Here is a 27,283-nt window from a genome sequence, read left to right as displayed (position 1 = left end):
ACATGTATCCTCTAGAATGAACAGTTCCTTTTTGGTGACAGTTGAGGGGCTCTGAAAAGAGCCTTTTCCGATGAGGTATATTAATAGGAGGCGGAGTAAGATTTAAGCTCTTTCCCCGCGGATGCGACGGGCGAGCTGGATGTCCTTGGGCATGATGGTGACGCGCTTGGCGTGGATGGCACACAAGTTGGTGTCCTCGAAAAGCCCCACCAGGTAGGCCTCGCACGCCTCCTGCAGCGCCATCACGGCCGAGCTCTGGAAACGCAGGTCGGTCTTGAAGTCCTGCGCGATCTCGCGCACCAGGCGCTGGAACGGCAGCTTGCGGATCAGCAGCTCCGTGGACTTCTGGTAGCGGCGGATCTCGCGCAGGGCCACCGTGCCGGGCCGGTAGCGGTGCGGCTTCTTCACGCCGCCCGTGGCCGGCGCGCTCTTGCGGGCCGCCTTGGTGGCCAGCTGCTTGCGCGGCGCTTTGCCGCCTGTGGACTTGCGAGCGGTCTGCTTCGTGCGAGCCATGGACAAGCAGCGATAATTACTTTTAACGTTAATAACGACCCAGTCGTCCCAATATATATAGGGACCCTCGCGTCTTGATTGGACAATAGACTGCTGCCTCCCTCGCCTGCCCCGCCCTTCCCCGCCCTTCCCCGCCCACAGAACTGCTTCTAGGCTTATTCCTCAAAGAAAAGGAAGCGTTTTCCCGCTTCTACTTCGGTCATTAGGATAATGTACAGAGGAGATATCTTGTTGGCTTTAAGACTGCAGGATGGGCTTCCCTGGTGGCGCGGTGGTTGGGGGTCCGCCTGCCGATGCGGGGGGCGCGGGTTCGTGCCCCGGTCCGGGAGGGTCCCGCGGGCCGTGGCCGCTGGGCCTGCTGCTCCCTGAGCCTGTGCTCCGCGGCGGTGAGAGGCCCGCGTACCACCAAAAAAAAAAAAAAAAAAGACTGCAGGATGCATAAAAATTCTTAAGGTGTTATCTAGAGAATCTCAAAGTGCCTTGCACTATTTTAAATACAGTACAAGATGTCATGATTGGGTTCTTGACAAATAGTTTACTGAATAACATAAAAGGGAACCAACCAGCTTATGATAAACAGAGGCATTGAAAGTCGAAATCCAGCCATGTTCTATGCCAGTGGTCTCAAACTTCAGCGTGCTTAAGAACTTCTCAGCTTATTAAAACGAGGGTCGGCCAACTTTTTCTGTAAAAAAGGTATGATAGTATTTTAGGCATTACTCGCCATACTGTATCATTACTTTGCCCTTGACGTGGGAGTTCGAGCGCAGTCGACATAGGTTAAATGAGCTCGAGCTTACACTAAATCTCTGTAAAAACTGGCAACGAAGCTGAGTTATCAGAGAATTTGCCATTGTACGTGGAAAGGCTGACGAGAGCTTGGGGACTGCGACAACGCGCAACTTAAGCTCAACTTCAAATTTTTAGCACCCCCAACCCAACTACTCCAAAATACTTAAAATGCACCTTAATGCCTACAGCTCTTCAACAGATTTCGTGGGTGGCCCTCAAAAGGGCCTTTAAGCGACGTCATGATGCCCTGGAACTCTAACCGCCAAAGCCGTACAGAGTGCGTCCCTGGCGCTTGAGCGCGTAGACCACGTCCATAGCAGTGACAGTCTTACGCTTGGCGTGCTCAGTGTACGTAACAGCATCCCGGATCACGTTCTCCAGAAACACCTTTAGCACCCCACGGGTCTCCTCATAGATGAGGCCGGAGATGCGCTTCACCCCGCCACGCCGAGCTAGGCGTCGGATAGCCGGCTTGGTAATCCCCTGGATGTTATCACGCAGAACCTTGCGGTGGCGCTTAGCTCCGCCTTTCCCCAGACCCTTCCCACCCTTACCGCGACCAGACATCTCAGCAATTCAATCGAACACGATGCTCCAATTCGAAAAGGCGGTGTTTTATATAGTGGTATATCGGACCTGGTTGGGAACCGCTCAAGCCAGCTGCGTCTCTTCAGGGAGGTTCCAGACCCGAAGCCCCGCCCACGTTTTCAGCAAACTGGAAAGGGCGGTGCTTAAACTACTTGGTCAGAACCGGCGCCTAATGAAAATCCCTCAGCCTAATTTCTACTTTGTGTTGCGCTCGCCCGCCCCTGAAAGACCTTTCTTTTGGTTTGGTCAGGGCTTGCTGTCCGTATTGTTTTGTTTTGTTTTGTTTTCTGCCATCTCTTAGCGACTTGTGGCTGCTGGAATGAATGGCGCATCTCAAGAGCGATGATTGTAGGCATTTGGGAGCTTTTGTGAAACCTCGCGGCTGGCCGCCTGATTATAGATAGCTTCCAGGTGGGGTTTTTTGTCGTTCTCAGCGTCGGTGCTCTCCCCTTTTCTTTACTCATCCTATCACCTTACTTTCCCTTCCCTCACTGGCTGCCACATTTTGGGGGGTAGTACTGGCTTTTTCAAATTTTCTTCATCTCACTTAGAAACACTTCAGGAAGCTGTTTGAGGAAGGTAATCTTTTACCTGTAGTTTCCTTTGGTGAGTCCATGAACAAGTAAAAATGCCTCTCAGGGATTACTGCCCTGCCCCCTCCCCCCCTCGCTTCTCTCCTTTGTTGAACTGAGAAATCAAGTACACCCAAAAACTCCATGCCTTTAATTTACAAATACAGTTGCCTTGCCAATGCTTTGCCCTGGAAATATTTATATTCACATCTATGTGTCCCAAAGGTGTGATTCTCTTTGCTAAAATAATTTGTTAAGTCTCTTCTCCCACCTTCATGGAGGAAACAAACTGCAGATTTCTCAGCTTAAAAAGTTTGAGTCTTTTAATAACCTATAATGGAAAAGAATCTGAAAAAGATAGATATCTGTATGTACATAGATATATAAGTATATTTGAATCACCTTGTACACCTGAAACTTACATAAAATTGTAAATCAAATATAATTCAATTAAAAAATTGAGTTTGAGAATGTTATTTAAATTAAGTACTGTTCAAATGCTTCCTTTTTGTCTTTCTCAGCAAATAATAATGATATTGCCTGATAAATTCTTGCTGAATAATTGGGATAAATATTTAGGAGTTGTTTGTTTGTTTCTCACATTAGGAGAGCTATTCTTTTCTGAGAGAAATGTTGGCAATGCTTTACAGTCCATAGAATTCCTTTCCCCTTCAATCAGATGAATAAATGAGGTAGGTATACTTGCCTTTCCAATGTTCTGAGGGTTGCTACTGATTCACACTTGTCTGGTTGACAGTTCTTAATGTTCTTAGTTCCAAGTGTTGGGCTCAATCCTTTTCATTATTACTGTATTTTCAATTTGATGTGCCACACGTTTATTTTCTTGACACTTGATTTTGTTTTCTCTGTTTTGGTTAAACCTTTGGAATTAGCTGGTAGATTGTGTTTATATCTCTTGCTTTTCTTTTTTGTTTTTAATTTTTTTCTCTTTTATTGTTCTTTAATTGTTCTTCGTTCAAAATTAGTTTACTGACTAGTAACTAGTACCTTTCCTAATTCTCATTTCTCCTGTCCCAAAACACACATACACACTAATCCAAAACACCACTAGCCATTTGGAGTCTTTTCAACTCCATGAACTTAACCTCTCAAATATTTCCTTCCATTCCATACAGTCTTATTTCTTCACATAGATTAGTCTTTCACCAAGTCAGAACCTTTATTTGCAAAAAACCTTTAAGAACCCCCTTACTTTCTCCTGAAACTCTCTCAAAACCTAAATGTATTCTCTAATATACACAGCTTTTCATGCCTAACACTCCCTCCTTGTTTTGTATAATGTCCTACCTTGTTTCCAAAATCTTATAATACCGTGGTCTTTATAGTCCCTTCTAAGTGTCTCCTAATTTAGCTAGTTATCATGCCTGAAATATATCAAACAGTAGCTGCCAGAAACTCTGATTCCCTTTCATTCACTTCAACTTACTAGCATCTGCAGGGTTGGATACTGAGAAAACAAGAATCAAAATGAAGGTGTGGGTCCTTTGGGGTAGGGGTCCTCTACTGCCTCGCCCTCTTGGGTTTACAACAGGGACAGAGGCTAAGAACACAGTTCCTAAGCTTCTAATCTTTAAAAACAGACTGGTTTCAATAGACTGAATGTTTCTGTTCCCCCAGAATTCATATATTGAAAACTAATCTCTAATGTGAGGGTATTGGGTATTTGGAGGTAGGGTTATTGGGAGGTGCTTAGGTCATAAGTGGAGGGCCCTCATGAATGCGATTAGTGCCTCTATAAAAGAGACACCATTGTCTCTTCCACACTGAGAAAATAGCCATCTATGAATTAGGAAGTAGGCTCTTACCAGACACTGAATCTGACAGCACCTTGATCTTGGACTTCCCAGTCTCCGGAACTGTGAGATTTCTGTTGTTTATAAGACACCTAGTCTATGGTATTCTGTTACAGCAGCCTGAGCAGACTAAGACACTGGTACTCTGCAAGTCATGCTTTAAAATAGTACTCAGATTTTTTGCCTTTGGTTTTGGTGGTTATTCTGGATTTGCTCATTTGTTTGTTGTTGGTGGTGGTTGTTTTTTAAAATAAAGCTAGAAAATGCTGTTGGAGATCCTGGCGCAGGTGTGCCCAGGTATGGACTGATTCTTGGGTTCAGCTCTTATTTTTGCCATTTATTTGTTTCTTGATCTCAGAAGAAAGAGAGAATTTCTTTTTATGTGCCCACTATATTTTATTTATTCCCTTGTATTAGACCAGTGAAGTCTGTCAGATAACTCCTAACTCTTCTTGTTTTTTCTCTTGCATCTGTTATTTATTATTGTGTAGTGAATTACCAGAAAAGTTAGTAGCTTAAAACAACAAATGTATTATCTCACACAGTTTCTGAAGGTCAGGAATTAGAGAGTAGTTTAGTTTGGTGGTTCAGGTTCAGGGTCTCCCAAGAAGTGAAAAATCAAGCTGTCAGCAGAGGCTGCAGTTACATGAGGTTTTACTGGGCCTGAGATGGCTCACTCACACGGCTGTTGGTAGTTGCCCACTGACTGTTGGAGAATGCATCAGCTTCTTATCGTGCCGGCCTCTCCACAGGGCTGCCTGAATATCTTCTCAACATGGCGGCTGGGGCTACCCCACCCCATCCCCAGCAAGTGACCTGAGACAGAGCAAGCAGGAAACACAGCACCTTTTATGACTTAGTCTCCAAAGTACTCATTGTCACTTTGGCTTTATGCCACACCAGTCTCTAAATCCAGCTCACATTCAAGGGGAGAAGAATTAGGTTCCTTTTTGTTTTTTCTTGGCCGCGCTGCGCGGCTTGCGGGATCTTATTTCCCCAACCAGGGATCGAACCCACACCCTCATCAGTGAAAGTGTGGACTCCTAATCACTGGACCGCCAGGGAATTCCCTAGTTTCCATTTTTTGAAGGAACGATTATCAAAGAATTTTTGGATATTTCCTAAAACCACCTTTTCTACAATCAAATTTATGCTTCAAATAGAACATGTCCTCATTGACCCATAGTACACTTCTGAGATCTTAAGTTCAGATCTCAAAAGACTCCCAAATCCCAGCAGATGTCCTTGCTGAGGAGAACTTCTGCCTTTCCACTTAAAAGAAATCAGGCTTTTCTGCCCAGTTCTTTCTTTTTTTTTTTTTTTTTTAAACGATTTCTCCTTTATTTTCCTACAGTCATTGGAGGCTTACCCAGATCTTGTCCCCTTTCAGGGTTTGTTGAAAGAATCCCAAACAGATTTCCTGGCTTTGTCCTCCCAATACTTGTCTACCTTTAGAAAAGACAGACTTTTCTAGAGCTAGTGAAGGATTAATATGTGCCTCATCTAAACCCGGGGCGCTATTACCAAGTTCACATATGAAAAGACATGTGAAAATACTTTGGAAACTATAAAGCTTTATATAATTGTTGTCATCAGTATTATATCTACTCCCCATAGAATTCAAAAAGAATCTGTGATGAAATGTGTAATGCAGAAGGTGGGAAGCACTCAGTGACTGAGGCTATCTTGTGTCTACAAGGTTGCTTATCAGCAATACATTCATTCAACTAGAGTTTAATGAGCACCTGCCCGTGTCAGGCTTTTTCTATTCTGGAGAAACAACAGTGAACACGAAAAAATCTTTGGCCTTATATGTATATGGTGAGAAAAAAGGGGCAAAATTCGACTTTTAAAACAGGTTCACACAGAGTTGGGAGACTACGCTCCTGGAGCTAGTATTTCATACTTGTAAGTGTGACCTCATGTAAGGGATAAGGAGACACGGGGAAGTCCACACGTGGTGTGGGGGGTATTACTGTCCCAAACGGGCTCACTGTGGCTTCTGCCTCAGGGAAGTCACCAGATGTTGATGGCATGCACGGTACCTGTGGATTGCTCCTCGTGCACATCTGCATTAGGAGGCTCCTGAAAGCTGTCAAAAAACAGTTAATTTGTTAATTTTACAGTATCAAATCTTGGAATGGGTGTGAACAAGAGTAAACAGTTCAGAGCTTTATCCCGTAGGGTTACCAGGTGGTACTACTAAACAGCTAGAAATGCAATTCTCATGAGAACAAAAATGCTTAGTTTGAACACCCTGTAGCTTCAGCCAGATTCATTCTTTCCTTTTGGAGTTGTATAAAAGAAACTGAATTAGTACATTAGAAGTCTGCCCACTATTGTTAGATCCCGGGCAAACCACCAACATTGTCTGGCTTAATCGAGATGTACTCTGCCCCTCCTGGGACCCTGAACAGTTCAAATTAATAATTGATTAGGGCATGCAAAGTGCTTGTCCTTCCATGCACTGCCTATACATCACAGAACAGTCAGCCAGAACTCCGCACCCCGACTATATCCGAAGTGGGGGAGGGACTGGCTAGTATTTATGCTCTGAATCCCAGTTTACTTGGTTGAGAGTTCTTTTGCTGACTGATTCCTTCTAGTGAAATCTTTGATTACTCAGGGTCCAGGTGACCTTATTGCTGGAGACACTGTCGCCCTTATAAGCTGCTGTTCAGCAAGTCCTTTTAGATAGCTAACAAAATGAACACGGCATGTGTATGTAGCCTTGGCAAGGTATCTATCCTGTATACCCATTTTGCATAACAAATATGTAATTCCTGAAAGAAACCCTCCTCCCCCATTTTCTAAAAACCCATCCTAGTATATAACAGCTACTCTCAATGAGAACTGAAGTGGCTCTTAAAAGAGCCTTTGGAAAGAAGCAAATGCACCCAAGGTGTATTAGAAAGGACAGTTTATGCCCTCTCCCCGCGGATGCGGCGCGCAAGCTGGATGTCCTTGGGCATAATAGTGACACGTTTGGCGTGGATGGCACACAAGTTGGTGTCCTCGAAGAGCCCCACCAGGTAGGCCTCGCACGCCTCCTGCAGCGCCATCACGGCCGAGCTCTGGAAACGCAGGTCGGTCTTGAAGTCCTGCGCGATCTCGCGAACCAACCGCTGGAACGGTAGCTTGCGGATCAGCAGCTCCGTGGACTTCTGGTAGCGGCGGATCTCGCGCAGGGCCACGGTGCCGGGCCGGTAGCGGTGCGGCTTCTTCACGCCGCCGGTGGCCGGCGCGCTCTTGCGGGCCGCCTTGGTGGCCAGCTGCTTACGTGGCGCCTTGCCGCCGGTAGACTTCCGAGCTGTCTGCTTGGTCCTAGCCATGCTTCTGTGTTAAAGCCGCGAGAGAAGCAACTGAGCGCTTCCAGGACCAGACTTTATACAGATCATCCGATCCTGATTGGCCAGAACTTTGCGGGAGTAACCTGATTGGCTTTTAATTCAATCCTCATTTGGTTTTTACCGCCTCTGAAAAGGTTTTGTTGTCCATACTATTTTGTGATTTCTATTTTCGCAGGAAAGAATTATGGTCGTACTCCATCCTGAGTTTATGGTTTTCGACCAAAACGTTAAGACTCCAGTAAAAAAGGAGTCTGGTTCAGAATTTGTGGAAGTCAGCGCCTAAACTGTCCTAAAAGAAATGCATTTTTTCATTGGAGACTTTTTTCCTTTTCAGATAATGTAGGGGGAAATTACAGCAAAATAATGTATTTGTTAGTCTCTCTAAATAGTAGTTACATTTCATAATTGCATCAGGATCTATTTTTAATGAGTGTACCAAGACCTAAAATAGTTTCAGAATAGACTGGCACACCGGCCTCCTGAACACAGAACTTTGCCCAGCGTGGTGTGGGGAACGGGGGGGAGCTTGATGTGTGCTTGACTAAATACTAGTAAATGACTATGACTTCATTAATTGATTTTGATGCAATCAAATGGCTGATTGGACTTTAATATGTAAACTGTGTACTTAGCAGGCCTGGAGTAATGATACATTTACATTGATCAGTGATTAGGTGTTTTCCTGTAAATCGGGGTAGCTCTGAAAGGAGCTTTCGAGTAGGGGCAGTTTTAGTTAACTAATGGACCATCGGGTTTTAACGATAAAGACCCAGAAACAAGACAAAATTGGTTTAATATTTAACATTTGCTGGAACAAATAATCACCGGAAATGTGTTCCTGGGGAGGGGACAATAAATGCGGCCGCTTTCATGGTTTTACAAGAGTAAACTGCAAACTAGTTTTTACCAGATGAGTTAACGCATGCTCGGTCAAATCAATAGGACTACATAATAGGTTTCAGGACAGTGTTCAGTTCTTCCACATAAGTTGTGGGTGGCTCTGAAAAGAGCCTTTGTTCTTAGAGATTGGAGTATTAATTCAGACCTTACTTGCCCTTGGCCTTGTGGTGGCTCTCAGTCTTCTTGGGCAGCAGCACGGCCTGGATGTTGGGCAGGACGCCGCCCTGAGCGATGGTGACTTTGCCCAGCAGCTTGTTGAGCTCCTCGTCGTTACGGATGGCCAGCTGCAGGTGGCGTGGGATGATGCGCGTCTTCTTATTGTCGCGGGCCGCGTTGCCCGCCAGCTCCAGGATCTCGGCCGTCAGGTACTCCAGTACCGCGGCCAGATACACCGGCGCGCCGGCCCCGACCCGCTCGGCGTAGTTGCCTTTGCGGAGCAGGCGGTGCACTCGGCCTACGGGAAACTGGAGCCCGGCCCGCGAGGAGCGAGTCTTGGCCTTGGCGCGAGCTTTGCCGCCTTGCTTCCCACGTCCAGACATAGTGCAAACCTTATGCACCTACGCCAAAAAAGACTAAAGAGAAAGAAAAACCCTCAACTTATAACCGCAGCTGCGCGCGAAAAAGAAGCTATTCCATTGGCCAGAGTTGCTGTCCCATTTTAAACAAGACAAATGCAGTTCCTAATAATGCGTGTTCTGATTGGACAAATTGAAAAACGTCATCACTAATATTCGCCAATCTGACGAAGAACTTTACTAAACTTTATTTGCATATGGATTTGTAAATAAAAAGGACTCGACCGACTCACTATTCTCTCTGCTTCTCGGGAATCTTGTAATTTTTTTCATCATTCCTGAGTCGGCTAAATCCGCCCCGGCTTCGAAGAAGGGGTCCAAGAAAGCGGTGACCAAGGCCCAGAAGAAAGATGGCAAGAAGCGCAAGCGCAGCCGCAAGGAGAGCTACTCTATCTACGTGTACAAAGTGCTGAAGCAGGTCCACCCGGACACCGGCATCTCGTCCAAGGCCATGGGCATCATGAACTCGTTTGTCAACGACATTTTCGAGCGCATCGTGGGCGAGTCGTCGCGCCTGGCGCATTACAACAAGCGTTCGACCATCACCTCCAGGGAGATCCAGACGGCCGTGCGCTTGCTGCTGCCCGGCGAGCTGGCCAAGCACGCCGTGTCCGAGGGCACTAAGGCTGTCACCAAGTACACCAGCTCCAAGTGAGCCAGCCCGCTGCCACACATGACCCAAAGTCTCTTTTCAGAGCCACTTACACTTTCAGAGAAATAGCTGGTGCACTTGCCTGTAGTCTAGTTTCTCCCGGGAGAGAAGGGGGTTGGTTTGGGAGCGGAAAACGGGGTAAAAACTTAAAAAGCCCTCCGTAAACATTCTAGTATACGCATTTATGCAGTGTCATGCAAATTTAGTGTGGATTCTTTGGCGTCCTTTGAAAAAGATTTTCAGTTTTGCCTTCAGCTGCAATAGCCAAAATTTCGCTTTTGTTTACACTTTTTCAACGCAAGGAACGCTCCCCGTCTCTGATTGGGCAGAAGCACTATTTGAAAAGCCCGCCGTGGGCTGCAATTGGCAAGATACTCTGCCATCAAGGTTGTGCGTTTTGAAGAGATTTTCTCGAAAGTAAAAGGATGACTTGCTTTATCTGCAGAAATGCACCGGGCTCTGGAGCCAAGAGCCATAAAGCTGACAGTTAACGGTACTGTGTTCTACAGTCGGATCCTGGGCGAAATTAACCTCTCGGTGTCTATCTCTCATCCACTACAGAATGGGTACGGTAACATTAGACCTGTCTATCCTACGGAGATCTTAGGGTGAGTTGAAGTGATTTATGTCAAACTGCAACGGGAATATTAAAGGTCAGGGACGTTCCTTAAGGAGAAAAGGTTGAACAAGGAACCCAGCAATTTGGGAAAGCCGCGTTCTTCCAATGTTTAATCGATGTGCCGGAAGGAGATATGCCAGGACTCGCTAGGCCGGGGGAGTAGTTATCTGGCAGTGACTTTAGAGTCCACGATTGAAAATCCCGCGATAGAAGTCAGAGAACTCAGTATTTAAGAGAAGGGCGTATTTACTTAACGCATGGGCTAACTAGGAATATTAGGGAATGGAGTCTCAAGGCATGATCGAAAGTCCTTCAATTCCCCCCTCCCCTGCACCTTTCAACAATGCCTAAATTCTTTTTTGTTGCAGTTGGAAGCATTAACATTTTCCTCTACCCTGTCATCCCCTCTCATCAGTAAATGACTGCTATTGTAAATCTTTTTTTCCCCCATTAACAGCAAAATAAGCCCCTACTACCACATCCCCCCTCCAGGCTGTAACATTTCCTGTCTTTCCCTATTGTCACTTTCCTTAAAGTTGTAGGTATAGACCCTATGTCAGACGAACAGTCTTGTCCCTGTCACAGACAACAAGCCTCCAGGAATTCATGCCAACGGGTCAATGGGTCTGCAAAATATACGGGTTTGTCATTCACTCCTCTAAGATGAGATTCTTGTTCCAGTCCCTGCGCCCCTGTCATTAGGTCTTGGGAGTTGGCGACAAAACCCACCGACAAGCTACCCTACTTGGTGGAGAGCAGTCCCCTAATTTCATCCTGAACTCATCAGCATCATATTCATCCCCTCTTTCTATTATTTGCTTTTTCCGAGATTTTTTTCTTCCACTTTTAAGAGATCAGAGGGATAATTACCTTCAGAGTGGGTGAAATAAGAAGTATTGCCCTCTTCTGCCATCTTGTGGCAAGGAAACAGAAGGACCGATCCAAGGCGTCGTGTTTTCCAGATCCAACTGAAATGCTTCCTAACTTCAACTTTTTACTAACAGTGAGTTAGGATGAGTAGAGTGATCATTTCTGTCTCCCTTTAACCGCCGGATTTGTTAGTCACTTCAAGAGTCACTTGTGCGCATGTGAGAGAGGGAGAGAGGTATTGTTTTGTGCTCTGGTCAGAGCTGTGGAAATAAAAAGGAATAAAATTTAAAAAAAGAAATCAAAATATTATGCACCCTAAAATAAATAAAAAATAATAGGGTCCTGCTCATCCTAGTTCTGGTCCTCAAACTAATAAATACTTGAATGTTTTCTGTAAACCTAAACACCTGACAGAACAATGATACCCTGATTTTTGCTAGACTGCTCTTTGAAGATGTGTCAGGACTTGTCAGGATAATAATTACCATGTGAGTTGCAATTTTTCCACCATGAACAGTCCAGTGTGCACGTTGGTAACCTCAGTCATTTTGCAGCTCCCCCCTACAACACACACCATTTTAAATACTTGTGTGTGTGTGTGTGTGTGTGTTTTCCTCAAAGTCTGACTCTTGACCTCTTTGGAGGTAGACTTTTTTTTTCCTTTCCAAACGTTTCTGTCTCTTAGTCCTGCTTTGACAGTTTCTACTGCCTAAGTCCAAACAAACATCCTATTAAAATGCTTGTATTAGTTTGCTAGCACTGCCACAACAAAATACCACACACTGGGTGTCTTAAACAACAAAAATTTATTTTCTCACAGTTCTGGAGGCTAGAAGTCCAAGGTTAAGGTGTTGGCAGGACTGGTTTCCCTCCTTGGCTTGCAGCTGGCTGTCTTGCTGTGTCCTCACATACTCTTTTTTCTGTGTGTCTGCATCCCTGGAGTCATTTCCTTTTCTTATAAAGATACCAGGGCTTTCGGATTAGGACCCTACCCTAATGATCTCATTTAACCTTAATTACCTCTTTAAAGACCCTATCTCCAAATATAGTTATTTTGGGGTTAGGGCTCAAAACAAAGGAATTTTGAGGGAACACGATTGGGTCCATAACAGCATTTAGGCCATTTTTTCCATGCTTTGATCCCAACTTTCTATTCCAAATTGTCTTTCATAAAATGTTTACATTTAGCTTTAACTGCAGCTAAAGAGACAGTTGTGATATACCCTAAACCAGAGGTTAAAAGTCAAAAGTTCATGGGGACCTAGCAGATAAAAGCAAAACTGGCTACAAGGTGCTCTTTGCTATTTTTCTTGAAGTACAAAGACTTCTGACACTGTATTTCACCTTCCCAGTTTTAGTAGCATATTTCACTGTTCTCTTAATACTACCCTACGAACAACCACAGCACAAGGATGTTGATAAATGCCAACTCACACTTGGAAACTAAGGGGACCAGTGGGAACTGCAGAAAACTGAAGGCTACAGAGCCTATACACTATGATTTCACTTGACTGTTGCCCGGTGGGGCTGCAGGCTCAGGGTCAGTGAGTCTTTCAATTTTTTCAAGAGGATTTGCATTTTAATAAGGAATACTTCAAATTTTCCAAATTGGCAATTGTCAACAAAAAAATTAATCGGTCAATCTAAGAAAGAAATGGAAACTTTTATTCAAGCCAAATTGCGGCTGATAACCCAGGAACAGTCTCTCAGAAAGTTCTGAGAACTGTTCCACCCATTAAAGATCAAAGCACAGTTAAGTTTTTGAGACTGAGACCTGTACATACAATGATGTGTTATTGACAGTTTACACAATCCAGATCTATGCATATAAATCAAGTAGTGGGTCAGGGCCATCATGGCCCCTTATGAGATTACAACGGAAGGTTATCTCCTAAGGAATAGTGACCCTGATGAGATTAATAAGGAATGTTATCTCCTAGGGAGATCTGGTTAATACAGATGTACAACACACACTAAAGGGGAGGGAGGAGGCCCAAATAGGCAAAGAAAAAGTTTATGTTTAAAATTTTCTTGTCTTGCCATAAAATATGAATTTTATTTCATCACAACTAATAAAAAATGTATAATAGTGTGGACTAAACAAAAAATACCTGAAAGCTTCCTGAAAACCTTAATCCCACAGCTGGAGAACTCTGGACATTAACAGAGATTTCTGTGTCCATATCAAGCTGTCCAGTATACTCTCCATACCACCAAAACCCAGATCAAATGCCTGGATCTCCCTATCCTCCTAAATCCTCAACTGAAAGGAATCTCTTTCGCACTTGGCAGCTCTAGACAGAGCAGAGGGTCACACACACAGCAGGCATTCAACAGCTTTTTTTTTTTTTTTTTTTTTTTGGCAATTTAAGTAAATGGATAAAAAAGTGAACTAAACAAATAATAAAAAAATTTCAGCTCCCTACCAACAATGAGGTAAAAGTGGTGAAGGTTGTTTGGAATAGTTTATTGTAGATTAAATAGTTAATAAATAAACTCATTCTTCTCTAATTATGTTATATTTGTCTTACTGTGATGTATTCTCCTCTACCTATTTTTCTTTGTTCCTTTCAAATTTTCCTCCTTTTTAAATTTTTTTTAGTAACTGTTTTTATTTCTCCTGTCTTACAATGAATAAAATGAAAGGGGAAGGTAGAGGCGGTAAGGATCTTAGCGGAAGCTCCACCTCTTCCCTTCCTGGTTCCACTGCCTTCTGTAAATGGCCCACCCTTGTTCCCTGAACCCAGCTTGACCCTCTCTCTCCTTTAGCTCCTTGTTTCCTCTATTTACATGAGGCACAGACTCAAATTCTGTTGAAATCAGCTCTCTAGTGAATCACTGATTTCTTTTACTATTTTTTTACTTTATTTCCACGCATATGGGAGAAGTAGGAAAAACCAGTTGTCTTCTTCTGATTAACAAAGATAAAGATCTTGAGGAAAGAAGGAGCTGCCAATTAGCAGCTTATTACTAGGGCAAGACATTTTCTTTGCGAAAGACAATCACTTACAGACTTTTACAATTTAAATGTTACTTCGTAGTAACATGGGTCATAGTAACAATCTCTGAGGTCAATGTCTTTAAACATCATCAGAAATAGCCCTTTTAGGAAGCCCTACAGGATCTGTTCCTCTCTCCAGCACTAAAAACTGTCTGTGTTTTCAAGGCTAGATCCTGGAATTCCACTGATCAGTATAGCAATAAAAGCAGGCCTGAGAATGAAAACTTGGCATCGGAGAAGTAAAAGGGGAAAGGAAGATTACTAACAGAATGTGTATGAGTTGTCAGAATAAGTTACCAAACTTGGAAGTGTGTGAATGGGATCTGTGGACAAAAATTGTCACCTGCCATATCAGTAAACGAAGGATTTTTACCGCAGCCATCAAGCCATCAGCCACTGCCACGTACTGACTGTGCACCCTGAGGGGCTTCAGGATGGAGAAAAGCAGGATACTGGCCCTAGGTAGTTAAGATACATATCAAAGGAATTATTTCAATGAGCCCAGACTCTTGCATCTTCCCACACATAAAAACGTGCTAAATTCATTAACTTGTGATGTCTGGTTTTCTTTAATTAGCAGTGATATTTTGATGCTAGACCACCCGGTGTTTGTTTGTTTGAACTCCTATATATCTTGGCTACTCCCTTACCTCTTCACAGCAGTCCCTCAAAGCTATCTGAGAGGCTGCAACCTGGGCTTAAGTCCTCAGCAGGTCCACGGAATAAAACATACTTCTCAACTTTTAGGTTGTGCATTTTTTTTCAGTCGACAGCTCCCAGGGAGTCCTTTCAGTGGTGCCCGGTGGGGTGGGGCCAGGTGGCTGAGCCTCCAGGATTATATGATCTATGGAGGTGTGCATCTTTGATTGCCTTTGAGTGATTAGGCTATTTTACAACTCAGAGATAATGTAAGTTGTAGATAATTAATAAAATGCAAATGATTCCAGGTGATGAGTGTGGACAGGAAGGAGGGGGACAAAGGTAAACTGGTCCCAGTCCCATTTTCTTCCTCCAAACCTTATTGAATAGACACTCAACTCTCAGCCAGCAGATTATTGCCTCACACAAGCAGTTTCTAGGCCTCTCTAGGAAATTCTGAGATTTGGAAATCTCTATAGTCGGCATCCAAAGCTATGAAGTGAAGACTGTAATTGAAGAATAACACTTTGCGGAATCAGAAGGCTTGAGTTTTATCCACCACCCAGCCCTGCTGCCACTGCTACCACATTCTGTGTAATTTACTGGACGGTCTCGTCTTCCTGGTCTGTTCCTGAACTAAAAGTGATCTCTGAAGTCTCTCTTCCAGCAGAAATAATCTGTTTCTAAAAATAAGTCTCCTTCTTCCAGGTCACTTGAAGCTACTGCTAACAAATGTAACAGATGACAAACTTTGTTTCAATCTCGCAAAATGCTTTTTGTGGGAGCTGTGCTATACACAGAGAGTGTGCTTGGAGGCCCGGCCCCACAATAAAATGACTATTGTGAAATAAAATTCACGTTTTATGGCAAGACAAGAAAAATTTAAACATAAAAAATTTTCTCTGCCGTTTGGCTCCTTCTATGAAATAAAATTCATAGTTTATGGCAAGACAAAAAAATTTAAACATAAATATATTTTCTTTGTCCTTTGGCCTCCTCTCTCCCCTCCACTGTGCATTGTGTGTCTGCAAGATGCATCCACCAAACCACTCCCATCAGCAGAAATACTGGCCTCAACCTTAAAGAACAACATTCTCCTATCACCAACAAGACAACTCCTTAAAAGAAAACCTTCCTTCTTGATCTTGTAAGGAGCCATGATAACCCACAACTTTGTACTTGCAGATCTGAATTGTGTAAACTGTCAATAATACGTCGTTTGATGTACAGCCCTCTGTCTCAAAAAATTTATATAACTGTGTTTTGACTTCTAATGGGCGGAACAGTTCTTGGAGCTTTCTGAGAGGCTGTTCCCTGGTTATAATCCTCAATTTGGCTTGAAGAAAGTTTTCCATATCTTTCTGAGATCGACTGATTTAATTTTTCGTCGACACTATCATAATAGAGCTCTTCTCTTTTCATCTTTATGCATGTCAATAAGAAATTCTAGGTAAGCATGAATTTGCCACTGTGAGAAGATGCTCAGTCTATGGTTACAATATCCAAGAACAGACTGAAATTTTATTTCTTAAATAGAACCCAGAAGAAAATAGTGAATAATGTTTCATCTTTCTGGGCAATTTTTTCCTTTTGATTAATCACATGTTCCTCTGGTGATCTGTGAGATTAGAAAGCTTGTTACTGAAACACCTCAGATGGAAATTGTGTCTGCCATGGGCATCCATGTAAGCAAGACTGAAAATGAAATGAGATCTCGCCTGGTACCTAAAGTGATTCTTTACTGTGATAGGATTTTCATGTGGAAAAAACTTTAAATACAAAAAAAAAATAATAAATTTAAATACAGTTGATAAAAGAACTTTAATGACTGGATTTTTAAACCTCTATCACCAGGTTCATAAAGACGTTGCCTTCACTTTAGAACCAACTGAAAATCAAATATGGCCCTTTGGCCTCTCAGTCCAGACATTTATGTAGACATTAGGTATACTCATATGTTTAGTTATAGATTATTACATAGAAATAGACTTACTTTCAATGGTATCATAAAGGAAAGCCTTTTATGTGGGCACTTTGTCAATGCTTTTGAAAATAAGCATTGTGTTATTTAAATGAAAACTGTAATATGAGTTGTTCTCAGGCTCTTTGCAAATAAAAATTATTCATTAAAAAAAAAAAAAAAGGAAAGGGAGATATGCACATCAAATTCATGGTAGAGTTGCCCTGAGAAAGGGGATATTAGGACTGGGTTTACAGCTGAAGAGTACTTCAATTTTATGTTGTTGTTGTTTTCCTTAAATATAAAAGAAATTTGTAGTTTATATACCATAATGTTAGTAGTATATAGATTCTGTGTGGTAATTTTTGTACTCTTTTGTAATTTTTTAGAAGGTAAAAGAAGAAGGTGAAGAATAACGAAGAATAGTCATCTTTGGTGTATTAGAAATCGTAGCTTTTAACGTATTTAACAAACGAGCAACGCCCAAGATGTGACAGGCCATGTTGTAGATAACACAGGGGGACTAAATACTGAATGAATAAATAAAATATACTATATATTACATAGTGATAAGTGCTAAGGAGGAAAACAGAGCGGGGGGAGAGATTGTTGAAAACTGTCATTTTAAATAAACCCCAACTCCCTTTAACCAAATCTCTGAAACTGATATCAGCTATATATGGTTCTTTTTAACTCTAAATTTAAATTATCTTTTACAATACAGTAGTAGGTAAAGATGGGCACCTTTCAGCCGATGGATGAATATTAATTCTCTGCTCTCTGAGATGGGGCACCTGACGTTAGAGACTTTCTCATTTGTGAATTATTTTCGTCACAAAATTTTCTTGGGATGAAAATCTACCCCTGAATTACCCACATTTTCATGAGGTACAGAAAGAAGGGAAACAGGGTTGCTAAGACTACGGTACCTCGTTTCCCCCCCAACCCCGAAAAAAAACAGAAGCACCTAGCAGAGGATGGTTTCGATCCATCGACCTCTGGGTTATGGGCCCAGCACGCTTCCGCTGCGCCACTCTGCTGAACGCGGCGGCAGGTGTTCGCAGTAATTCCTTTATTATATTTTTATTTAAAGAGAGCTGTTTTTATAAGTTGGAAAAAGTTTTCTTTCCCTCAGAGCCCATTCGCTGGCTTTACTCACGCTTCAAACAGAAGAATGAATCCAGAGCAGATTGACTCCATATATTCTGAACACAGAAAATTGGATGTTTCTGTTAGGAAACCAGCCCGTCTCCAGCCAGCCTGTCCCTTTCACCTTGCAGAAGTGACTCCGGGTCTTATGGTCACAAAATATACGAGTAGGTCAAAATTCGAATGTATAAAGTATCCGAGTTCAAAATGAGAGCATTTTGAAAATTGGAACGATTTTTTGAAAACAAAAGGCTCTCTGCATTGGCCGGGAATCGAACCCGGGCCTCCCGCGTGGCAGGCGAGAATTCTACCACTGAACCACCAATGCCTACGCAACAGTTCCTTGCACACTTTCCACATGGCTTTTGCCTGTTATTTTTATCGCTACATTGAAGCAACCCGAATTTTCTTGCCGAAAAAAATGTTTAGTTTTTTGCTCTTACTGACTAGAAACTTGTAATGTTCCTTCTTTTCAGGAAACCCTCCCTTCCACTGCAAGCTCAGAGCGTCCCCCTGCGACACCGGAGGCTGGCCCGGGTGTGGGCGGCCCGGTCTCGGGCGCGTCTCAGCGGCCGGTAGCCGTCCCCGCCACGATTCTAGCCCCTGGGTCGTGGGCGCCCTCGCATGTGTAGGGGCTCCTGTGTGTGTGTGTATGTGTAGGGGATCGTGTGTGTGTGGACGGGCTCCACGTCCGGGTGGGTTGTGGAAGGTAAGGGAGGTGGAAAAAAGGGGTACAGGGGCGGGAAGCAAGAAGAAAAGGGAGGGGAGGATCGAGGAGGAAGAGAATCGAAGAGAGGAAGGGAAGGGGGTGGGGAGCAAAAGGAGGAAGAAGGGGAGGAACGAGAGGGAAGGGGAAGGAGCCTAGTGCTGTTCCCCTCTGGTCACCCCAAGGGTAGGCTGTGAGAGATTTAGGAATTCTGTGGGTTTGTTTGCCTTATGCTTCGGTTGCCATGGTTATGGAGGTGGCACTAGAAACTCCTTCCAGTCAAATAAAGAACAAAGGTCTTATTAAAGGGTAATTTTCCCCAAAAATATACAATCGTGACTCTCATACAAGTATAAAAATGAACCCCATTGAAAAGATTTTATTTAACTCACTAACGAGGTAACTGGTGAGGTGTTACTACAATTCAAAGGAGAATTCGAAGAATGGAGGTCATTTATAGATCAGGAATATTGAAATTAAAGTGTAAATAGGGCCCAAACTGGCTTTTACACGGTTAGGGATTGGTGGGGAGGGTGGACTAGGGAGGGAGAAAATGTCCCACCAGCAGACAATTAATTTGCATGTCTATAGACAGGAGTTATTTTCTATTGCTATCAGATATCTACAATCTACAGAATTGTAAAATAGCTCTCACAGAATCAGAATCAGATGACACAAAAGAGTGTGCTATAATTTTCCTTTGAAGCACAAATTTCCCTGACAGTCCCTTTCTTTCTCAGGAAAATTCTGCAGACTCAGCACTGACAGAGTGCTGTCAAATTAAACACACCGTTTAAAAGTTCACCATAGCTCAAAGCCAAGGGCGCTAGTCTGCTGTTTCTGACCATCTCCCCTTAAAGTCTAGGGTGGGGGATTCTTAACAGGTGGGTTCACAGATCCTTGTAAGAACAGATGAAAGATCTGGATAAACTCCTTAGAAACCTGTACACATACACACATTTGCATTCGAGTTCAGGTTTGGGGCCTAGGATAACAGTCCGTGATCCAGTAGTTCCAGGGTCTCTGCTCTCCCTCTTTTAACCTGGAAGGTGGCCTTCATTAAGTACCGTCCTCTCCATACTTCTCATTCATTCATTCCTGCCATCACCCACTTCAGGAACTGCAGCCTCTCTTTTATGAAGGCCCCACTCGGGGGCTCAGCATAGTTTAGGGGTGGGACGGATGGGAGCTAATGTATAACTAGGTGTAGATTAACCTACATTCCTTAAAATCATGCCCAATGCCCTACATGCCTGCCTTACCCCCACCTACACACACGTTGTATGGTTAGGCCACCCAAGGTGGCTGTTCTCTTGCTCTCCCTTACCTACATCCCCTGCTCGACCAGTGCCTGCTTCACCTACACCCTACTCACCTGACTGACCTTCCCTCTTAATCATACATCCTAATCAGTAAATACCTATGTACTTGCCCCGGCCCCATCTAGTGACTGTTCTAATCTTTAGATCGGAACTATCTCCACTACGGTAGCTTATCAAAGGAGCGGTGAGGGGCACGGCCCTCTGCTGGTTTCCCTGGCAACCGATGAGCCAATCGGATGCCAATTCCCCCCATAACCTGTAACCTCCCTCTTCCCCTAGGAGCGAAGACTACTGGCATGTCCTGCCTGCCATCTGCCGCTGACGTATCGCACCAGGACCTTGCTTCAGATATGTAAATTGTGGGAAGAAAATACACGGGGAAATTAATAGAACACAAGGGTTATTTTAGTGAAGTATCTTTGTGCAGACTCATCTTGGTGCTGACTTTCTATCTTCTTCACGGCCATAAAATTCCCCTGGAGAAGGGATTTATGGCAGTCCTCATTTCTCAGAATTTTCTGCTTTACTACTTGCAGCAAGTCCGGAGAACACCAGGGCTCTTTCCCAAAGCAGTGTCTCCCAGAGCAGCAAAACTGGGGAAATTTTAAGCTAAGAGTACATGCATATTCATGAAGGGGCTTGAACAGAGGAGAATTCAGCATAGAATTGGGGCAAAGGTCAGCAGGGTTCAAGCTTTAGTCAAAGTCACAACGGTCATAAAGGGTCAACATTATCATCCCTTAGGCTCCGGTTGATCTGGTGGTTGAGCACTTGGATTTAAATCCTGCAAGCCAGCTGGAGAATGTGCTTCAGGCTAATCTTTACCACAGAAACAGAACTGGGAGTCTTTACCACTGATTTACTATCTTTGCTATTGTTACTTCTCTTGCTTGATGACAATCGTTTGTTCCTGCATTCTTTTGTTCCCTTTAGATCATTAATTACTGAGACCTGTTCAAGGACAAGGATCGTGACCAGGTTTAGATCAGTTATGGGCCGTTTTCAGGCAAAGCAGGGTAAACCAGCGTATGGTTGTTATGCATATTTAAGTCAGGGCCTTCTCCATTGATAAATTTCTAGAGATTTGGTTATCTTGCTATTCCTGATACAGAGAGGGAGACACCCTTGCAAATAGAGATTTCCCTTATAAATATAAATGTCTCTTACAAAAGCAGAACTTTGACTCAGTTTTCAGAGCTTCTCCTGTGTCTGCAGTTTGGTACTATTTGATAAACAAATATTTGCTAGATCATATACATTAATATGTATAAAATAGATAACTTATAAGAACCTGCTGTATAAGAAATAAATTTAATTAAAAAAATATTTGCTAGGTCACGCAGAGACAGTGCTCTCTGATCTGTAACACCTGCCGAGTTTCCACTCCATGCCTAGCCCATATTTGTTGCAGTGTAGGGGAGCAGAATTTGCCACCCTAAAATATGTCTTTGGCATATGAATTGTTTTAAGCCGGTTATTTTCTGAGAAACAGCAGACAAGGGATGTAATCGAGCAGGACCCCATGGAGCCTTCCCAGGACAGGCCTTCCTCCATATCCTCTGCTTCAGTTCCTCTCTGAAGTACCTAGATAATAGCATTTCATGCACATTTCCTGGGTTGCTTTGCAGATGTAAAAAACCTCCCCCTCTCAAACAAATGGAAGATGTTAACCACTTGAGGACCGTAAACACATAGCCCCAGGCCTCCTGGAGCCTAAGGACTGATAATGTGAACCCCTGTGACACCACCCTGCTACCTCACCATCAGCCAATCAGAGAACTGTGCACAAGCTGATTACAGACCCTGCAAACCCTTCCCCCCTCTCCCCCCCCCCCACTTCCTTCAGGGAGCTTGGGGCTTTTTAGGGCATGAGCCACCTGTCTCCTTGCATGGCCTTGCAATAAACCTTTCTCTGCTCAAACTCCGATGTTTCAGTTTGTTTGGCCTCACCGTGCATCGGGCACACGAACTTGTGTTAACAGAGAAGGGCTCTGAAAATCAAGTAGAAGCTGCCCTTTCATATGGAACATTTACATTTTTAAGGGAAATCTTTATTTGTAAGTGTGTCTCCCTGCCTGTACCTGAAAGAGGAGAATGACCAAATCTCTAGAAACTTTTATCAATGGAGAAGACAATGACAAATCTCTATCACAATCACCTTTGTTTACTATGCTTTTCCTGGTAACCTCCCATAACAGACTCTCCTCACCCTCAACATCCTCTTTTGTCTTTAGCTGAAGACGGTATTTAACGTGGGAACTTTGGCCATTTTGGCAAGTTACTCAGTTTTCCTGGGTTCTTCCATGTATACATGTTATTAAACTTTGATTGTCTCCTTTTTGTTACCGAGTCCAAGCTCGCTCTGCTCACTGCAAGACAGGGCAATAAATCGGGAGACGAGGTGTTGAGGCAAGGAATAGCAACTTTACTCGGAAAGCTGGGCGTCTGAGAAGATGGCAGACTAATGTCCTAGAGAACCATCTCATTGGGGTCTGGATGCTAGGTTCTTTTATAGAAGGGGGTGGGGAGGCGGAGGTTAGGAAATAAAGTTAAAAGGCCATAAGTCTTGCAAAATATCCCCTGGTTTGACCAGCCTCGGGTAGGGGATGTGTTAATTTCTTCTTTCTTGCAGCCATTCACAGGTGAGCAGAGTCAGAATGTTTCCCTGTGAGCTGAACAAAAGCTGTGACAAAGCGAGAGAGAGGCATGGACATATATACACTAACAAACGTAAAATAGATAGGTAGTGGGAAGCAGCCACATAGCACAGGAATATCAGCTCGGTGCTTTGTGACCGCCTGGAGGGGTGGGATGGGGAGGGTGGGAGGGAGGGAGACGCAAGAGGGAAGAGATATGGTAACATATGTATATGTATAACTGATTCACTTTGTTATAAAGCAGAAACTAACACACCATTATAAAGCAATTATACCCCAATAAAGATGTTAAAAAAAAAAAAGTTTACTGCGGTAATCCAAAAGAGAGATAATAGTGTTATCAACCCATCTTAGGAGAAAGGATGAACACAATGCTATATTCACAAATGGAATATTATACAGTAATGAAAATGAATTTTAACTCAACAATATGGGTATATCTTATTGAGTGAAAAGAAGCAAATTCAGATTACCTATGACATGATGCCTTTCAGACAAAAACAACTAAAATTAAAAGCCTATATTGTTTGGCCATGTGTATGTATCAAGCAGAACTACCTTTTCAATAAGTAAGGGGACACAAAATACAGAGGAAGACAAGAGAAAAAGTTGTAGTAAAGTTTAGGTTATTGTCAACGTTCTGGTTCTTATAGATTTGGTAATGGATTAAAGAATGTTCACAATTTAGGGTAACGCAAAGTCTTAAACCAGGCGTTATGATTAACTCCGTTTTGCATATCTGCGGTCCACCCGGGTTGGGGACAAACCAAGGATTTGGGAAAAGTTTCCCATAAGTCCAAAGGCGAAGTATGAGCCGCGTCCCTGCTGCGTGAGCTTCCATTTCACGGCCCCATACTGAAATGGGATGAAGTCAAGGATGAGGCCCGCATGGGAGCTATAGAGGCAAGCTTATTACTACAAAGAGAAAAAAGACGCCTTCTCCTTCAAAGTCTGAGGACTTCAAGACCGTAGCGAAGACGCCTGGGAAATGGAGTCCCGGCTCCTGAGGAGATCCGAAGGCTTCTGGGAAGCGCAGTCCAAAGCCGGCCCGTCTCCTTCTGCGCAGCCTCAAAAGTCTCTGTGGAAGGACGCCTGGGGGCGTATTGCAGCTCCGTCCTTCCACCGGAAGTGTCCGATCGGAACCAGCCCTGTGGGAGAGGTGAGTCCGGCTCTGGGGCCTCAGATGTCCGGCCCTTTGTCCCCTTTAAACACCCAGTCCCTATCATGTTACCTTCGGGATTGCAGCAGCCCTGTGGCGCTCTGGACCGGGACCTCAGAGGAATCCCGAGGAAATGTGGAACTAGGTTTGGCGTTGGGAGAGCGTTCGCGCCCTCCTATTTCGGGAAAGAATATGGGTTTCCATAGTTACCTCCGCCGCGCGTGACGTCATCGTTGAGGGCTAAGAGGGCGTGGTTGGGGGAGCTCGGGCATTCCTGCTTGCGGAGATTATAGGGTCACTGGTAAGAGGAGTGGCCTGACCCAGTCGGGCTAGGCGAGGAAGGGTGGCATCTGTCTTGGATCGGCTGCGTTCTGCCAGAAGAAAACTGCCCCACGGTCCGCCCCTGACTCCTGCTTCTCATGGGAGGAGTAATCTGCCTTTTCGCAGGAAAAGTGGGGACATCCCGGCATCCTCATGAAATTTACTCACGCAGTAAATATTTAGTAAGGTTTCCTGTGTAGCGGGGAGGCTGCGAAGCCAATATTGAAACCAATATCTCGTTCTAGAATGAGAGAGAAGACAGCAAATCAGGCAGTTGTAAGACTGTAAAGTGCCTCAATTTGAGAAACACAAGGTGCTGTGAGAGCTGTGAATCCCTTGCTCTCTGGATTTCCCCTAACTGCCATCCCTCCGCCAACAAAACTACCCCCCCACCCCCGTCCTCCTCCTACCCCAACATACACACCCAGAACCTACCCATTCACCAGGAACCTACTCATCCAACAGGAAGCCTGCACTTGACGAAACTTCCACCTTTCCCAACGTAACTAATTACTCCCTACTCTCTGTCCTAATGGCATTTGTTTACATATCTGCTTAGCTATTTTTGTAACTGCTCCAACACAATGATTGTAAAGCACTAGATGCTCAATAAATGTTTATTAGCTTGAGATTAGTAAGACATTTGAAACCCAGCTTTAGGGGGTATATATCAAATCCTTGAGAACTAGATGATTTTATCTAGAGTTGTGGACTGTTTTAAGTGGATGAGAAGTGATTAAACATCTGAAGACAGAACTTTCAGCTATGTGAGGAGATAACATATGTTGTAGAATCAGCTGCTTAGCATGATAATTTAAGTTTAAGCTAGGAACTGTGGATTCTGTAGGCCTACTTTACTGTTCATCTTCCTACGCTAAATGAGATAATGCCCATAAAGATTTAAGACACTACCTGGTAAACATTTATCACGTCTAGAAAACATAACAAGAAGTGAACTTAGGTCTCTATATCAAAAGAATGTCCCAATAAATTATGAAAGATTGAGACTGATATATATACCATAGCTCTAACCCCCCATTTTCCTCCTCTATCATTGCTAAATTTTGTTCTTACTTTCACCCCCTCAAACTCTGTTTTCCAAGGTTCAATCTGAGCCTGTGATCTTCATCTCATACTCTTGGAGAATTATCCTCAATATTTATCTTTAACTGCCCTTTCTATGGATCTTATCTAAATTTGTATTTCCATTCCTAACTCCCTTCCATTAAAATCTCTTAATATCTGTTGGAAATGTTTTTCTAAGTGGACGTCTCATCATCTAAAATACAGAATATCCAAAAGACAAAGCAATTAGGAAACTTAAATTTCCTAATTTACATTTTTATCTAATAAATCAAGAAATGTGGGAACTTAAGAATAAATATTAATAATGCATGGTCCTTAACCTCATGGAGCTCCAGTCAATTGATGAAAAAAAAAGAAAACAGCCAAACAACTAAAAATAATACAGGTTAATATGTGTTGCATCCACAGATGTTGTTTTAGGAACTGTAGGAACTCAGAGTAGAGTTGGTGAATTCCTTATAAGAGGTAGTGCAATTCTTAGTCACTCCAATTACACCCTGCAAGCTGGTCTCATTATCAATCTGCTGTTCTTTCCCACTTCCTCAACTCTTTGCTCTCCCTTCCTTTTTGCCTTTCTGGATCTTTCTCATCCTTTATTGTCCAGTTTAAGCCCCACCACCTGTAGGAAATATTTGCACACATACACACACACTCCTTCCTTACCTCAGAGCTCTTAAGATATTCAGTGTCTCTACCATGCAATTTGTTTAGTACTTCGGCTTTCAACATTTATCAAACATTTTCAATGTGTGTGTCACGTGAAACTTGTTTTGTTATTTAAATGTTTTGTATCCATGTGTGTTTTATGTCATTTCTTTCCAACTATTTTGCAAAATCCTTGCAACCTCAAACACTATTTTTTAAATTCCTTATATCTGTACATCAGAATAGAGAATATCTAGGCATACCCCATACTAACCAGGTCAGCATATCCAGGGGCAGGGCCAAGGAATCTGTTTCTAACAAAGTTCCCACATGACAGTTAGGCAGTGAGCTCAGCTCTGAATTCAGACTTTCTTGGAAACCACTGCCATATAACTTCTGGCTCAATGCTTTGCTGTGTTAAGATTCTTAATAATGTACATGTCTGTGCAAGAGTCAGTAGTCAGCTTGGTGAAATGTTGAGTAGAAGAACGTGAAAGATTGGTACTTGTATTTTGCTATTGTACTCTGGGGCTTCACCTCTCAATTCCTTTATTCAGTTTTTCAGTCCAGACACCAGACTGACCATTCCAAAGTGCTGATAAGACTTGAGGAACTCATATCTTACAAAAAGACTAACAAAAGACTGATAAGCAAGTCTTGGCGCTGGTTTATTATAATTTACTGGTGATACTGGTTTATTATAATTTACTGGTGATACGATAGGCCTCAATGTCCAGGACATAGACTGAGCCATGAAACCAGAAAGGCAGAGAAGGAATTGTTGGGACAAAAGGAAACCTACCTGAGACTTTTGGGGAAGAAGCTAGTTACACTGACTGAAATTGTTAACCTCTGGCTGTCAAGAAAAGTTGCCCTATTTTATTATTTAAGAGATTTATAAGTAATCCTAGTTCCACATTCTGAATAGATAATTATAACATTCTAAGCTTGTATTTCCCCCACACTTTTATGAGTATAGTAGCCTCTTTATGTTTCTGTCTTTTCATATTGGTCCATCCTAGAAATAAACAATATATCTCCACAAACATTATTTGTCAGGCCATTCTGCTCAGAAGCTTTTGTTGGCTCCCCAGTGCCTAAAAGATAAACTCTGAATTCATGAACTTGACATTTGAAGCTTTCTTCAATAGGGCCTTTGTCTCTATAATTTCCTTATACAAACCTACTGACATTTTGCTTTCCCACTTCTGTGTTCCTACCATTAACCAGTTGTTCAAGCTGTTCCTTGCTTGTAATTTCCTATTTCTTTCTCCCACATCCTAGTCAAATCCTATCCATTCATCAGAAGGTAGTTTTTTAATTAAGCTTCTGACCATTGTAACCTACTGTGCTCTTTTCCATCTCCAACTTTATGAAGCACTTCTGTCATTTT

At 43.1% G+C, this 27,283-nt stretch overlaps 5 protein-coding genes and 2 non-coding genes across 7 annotated transcripts in view; 2 read left to right on the top strand and 5 right to left on the bottom strand.

Annotated features, from left to right (window-relative positions):
* The window catches only part of LOC112412572 (uncharacterized), a 28,316-nt gene extending 26,444 nt beyond the window's left edge, over positions 1 to 1,872 (bottom strand). Inside the window, exons 1-2 of the mRNA XM_024764313.1 lie at positions 1,580 to 1,872; positions 185 to 532 (exon numbers count right to left, since the gene is read on the bottom strand). Of these exons, the coding sequence (XP_024620081.1) occupies positions 185 to 532; positions 1,580 to 1,872 (641 nt within the window). The remainder of the gene's footprint in view (positions 1 to 184; positions 533 to 1,579) is intronic.
* Positions 1,873 to 7,200: 5,328 nt separating this feature from the next.
* Positions 7,201 to 7,611, bottom strand: LOC112412577 (histone H3.1). Its single transcript, XM_024764318.1, has one exon. It carries the CDS (start codon positions 7,609 to 7,611, stop codon positions 7,201 to 7,203), a length of 411 nt encoding a protein of 136 aa, XP_024620086.1.
* Positions 7,612 to 8,405: 794 nt separating this feature from the next.
* On the bottom strand, positions 8,406 to 9,068 carry LOC112412581 (histone H2A type 1). Its single transcript, XM_024764323.1, has one exon. The coding sequence runs from the start codon at positions 9,066 to 9,068 to the stop codon at positions 8,676 to 8,678; it is 393 nt and encodes a 130-aa protein (XP_024620091.1). The 3' UTR covers positions 8,406 to 8,675.
* A 147-nt stretch (positions 9,069 to 9,215) lies between these two features.
* LOC112412606 (histone H2B type 2-E-like) lies at positions 9,216 to 9,759 on the top strand. The gene is made up of 2 exons (XM_024764343.1): positions 9,216 to 9,221; positions 9,322 to 9,759. Exons 1-2 carry the CDS (start codon positions 9,216 to 9,218, stop codon positions 9,757 to 9,759), a joined length of 444 nt encoding a protein of 147 aa, XP_024620111.1.
* An 8,054-nt stretch (positions 9,760 to 17,813) lies between these two features.
* TRNAM-CAU (transfer RNA methionine (anticodon CAU)) lies at positions 17,814 to 17,885 on the bottom strand. Its single transcript has one exon. It is a non-coding gene; the product is annotated as a tRNA-Met (tRNA).
* Positions 17,886 to 18,251: 366 nt separating this feature from the next.
* TRNAG-GCC (transfer RNA glycine (anticodon GCC)) lies at positions 18,252 to 18,322 on the bottom strand. The gene has a single exon. It is a non-coding gene; the product is annotated as a tRNA-Gly (tRNA).
* A 4,674-nt stretch (positions 18,323 to 22,996) lies between these two features.
* The window catches only part of LOC112412590 (zinc finger protein 850-like), an 88,195-nt gene continuing 83,908 nt past the window's right edge, over positions 22,997 to 27,283 (top strand). The window contains 1 exon segment of the mRNA XM_024764331.1: positions 22,997 to 23,983. The gene's annotated coding sequence lies outside the window, so the exon portion shown is untranslated.

The sequence above is a fragment of the Neophocaena asiaeorientalis genome, unplaced genomic scaffold (assembly GCF_003031525.2).
Source record: "Neophocaena asiaeorientalis asiaeorientalis breed wild unplaced genomic scaffold, Neophocaena_asiaeorientalis_V1.1 scaffold239, whole genome shotgun sequence".
NCBI classification, from domain to species: domain Eukaryota; kingdom Metazoa; phylum Chordata; class Mammalia; order Artiodactyla; family Phocoenidae; genus Neophocaena; species Neophocaena asiaeorientalis.
The sequence above is the reverse complement of the archived record's forward strand: the minus strand, read 5'-3'. Positions and strand labels throughout refer to the sequence as shown.

Bases quoted from the DNA above. Each gene is read 5' to 3' on its own strand.
- LOC112412581 (XM_024764323.1), bottom strand. From the start codon at position 9,068: ATGTCTGGACGTGGGAAGCAAGGCGGCAAAGCTCGCGCCAAGGCCAAG.
- LOC112412577 (XM_024764318.1), bottom strand. From the start codon at position 7,611: ATGGCTAGGACCAAGCAGACAGCTCGGAAGTCTACCGGCGGCAAGGCG.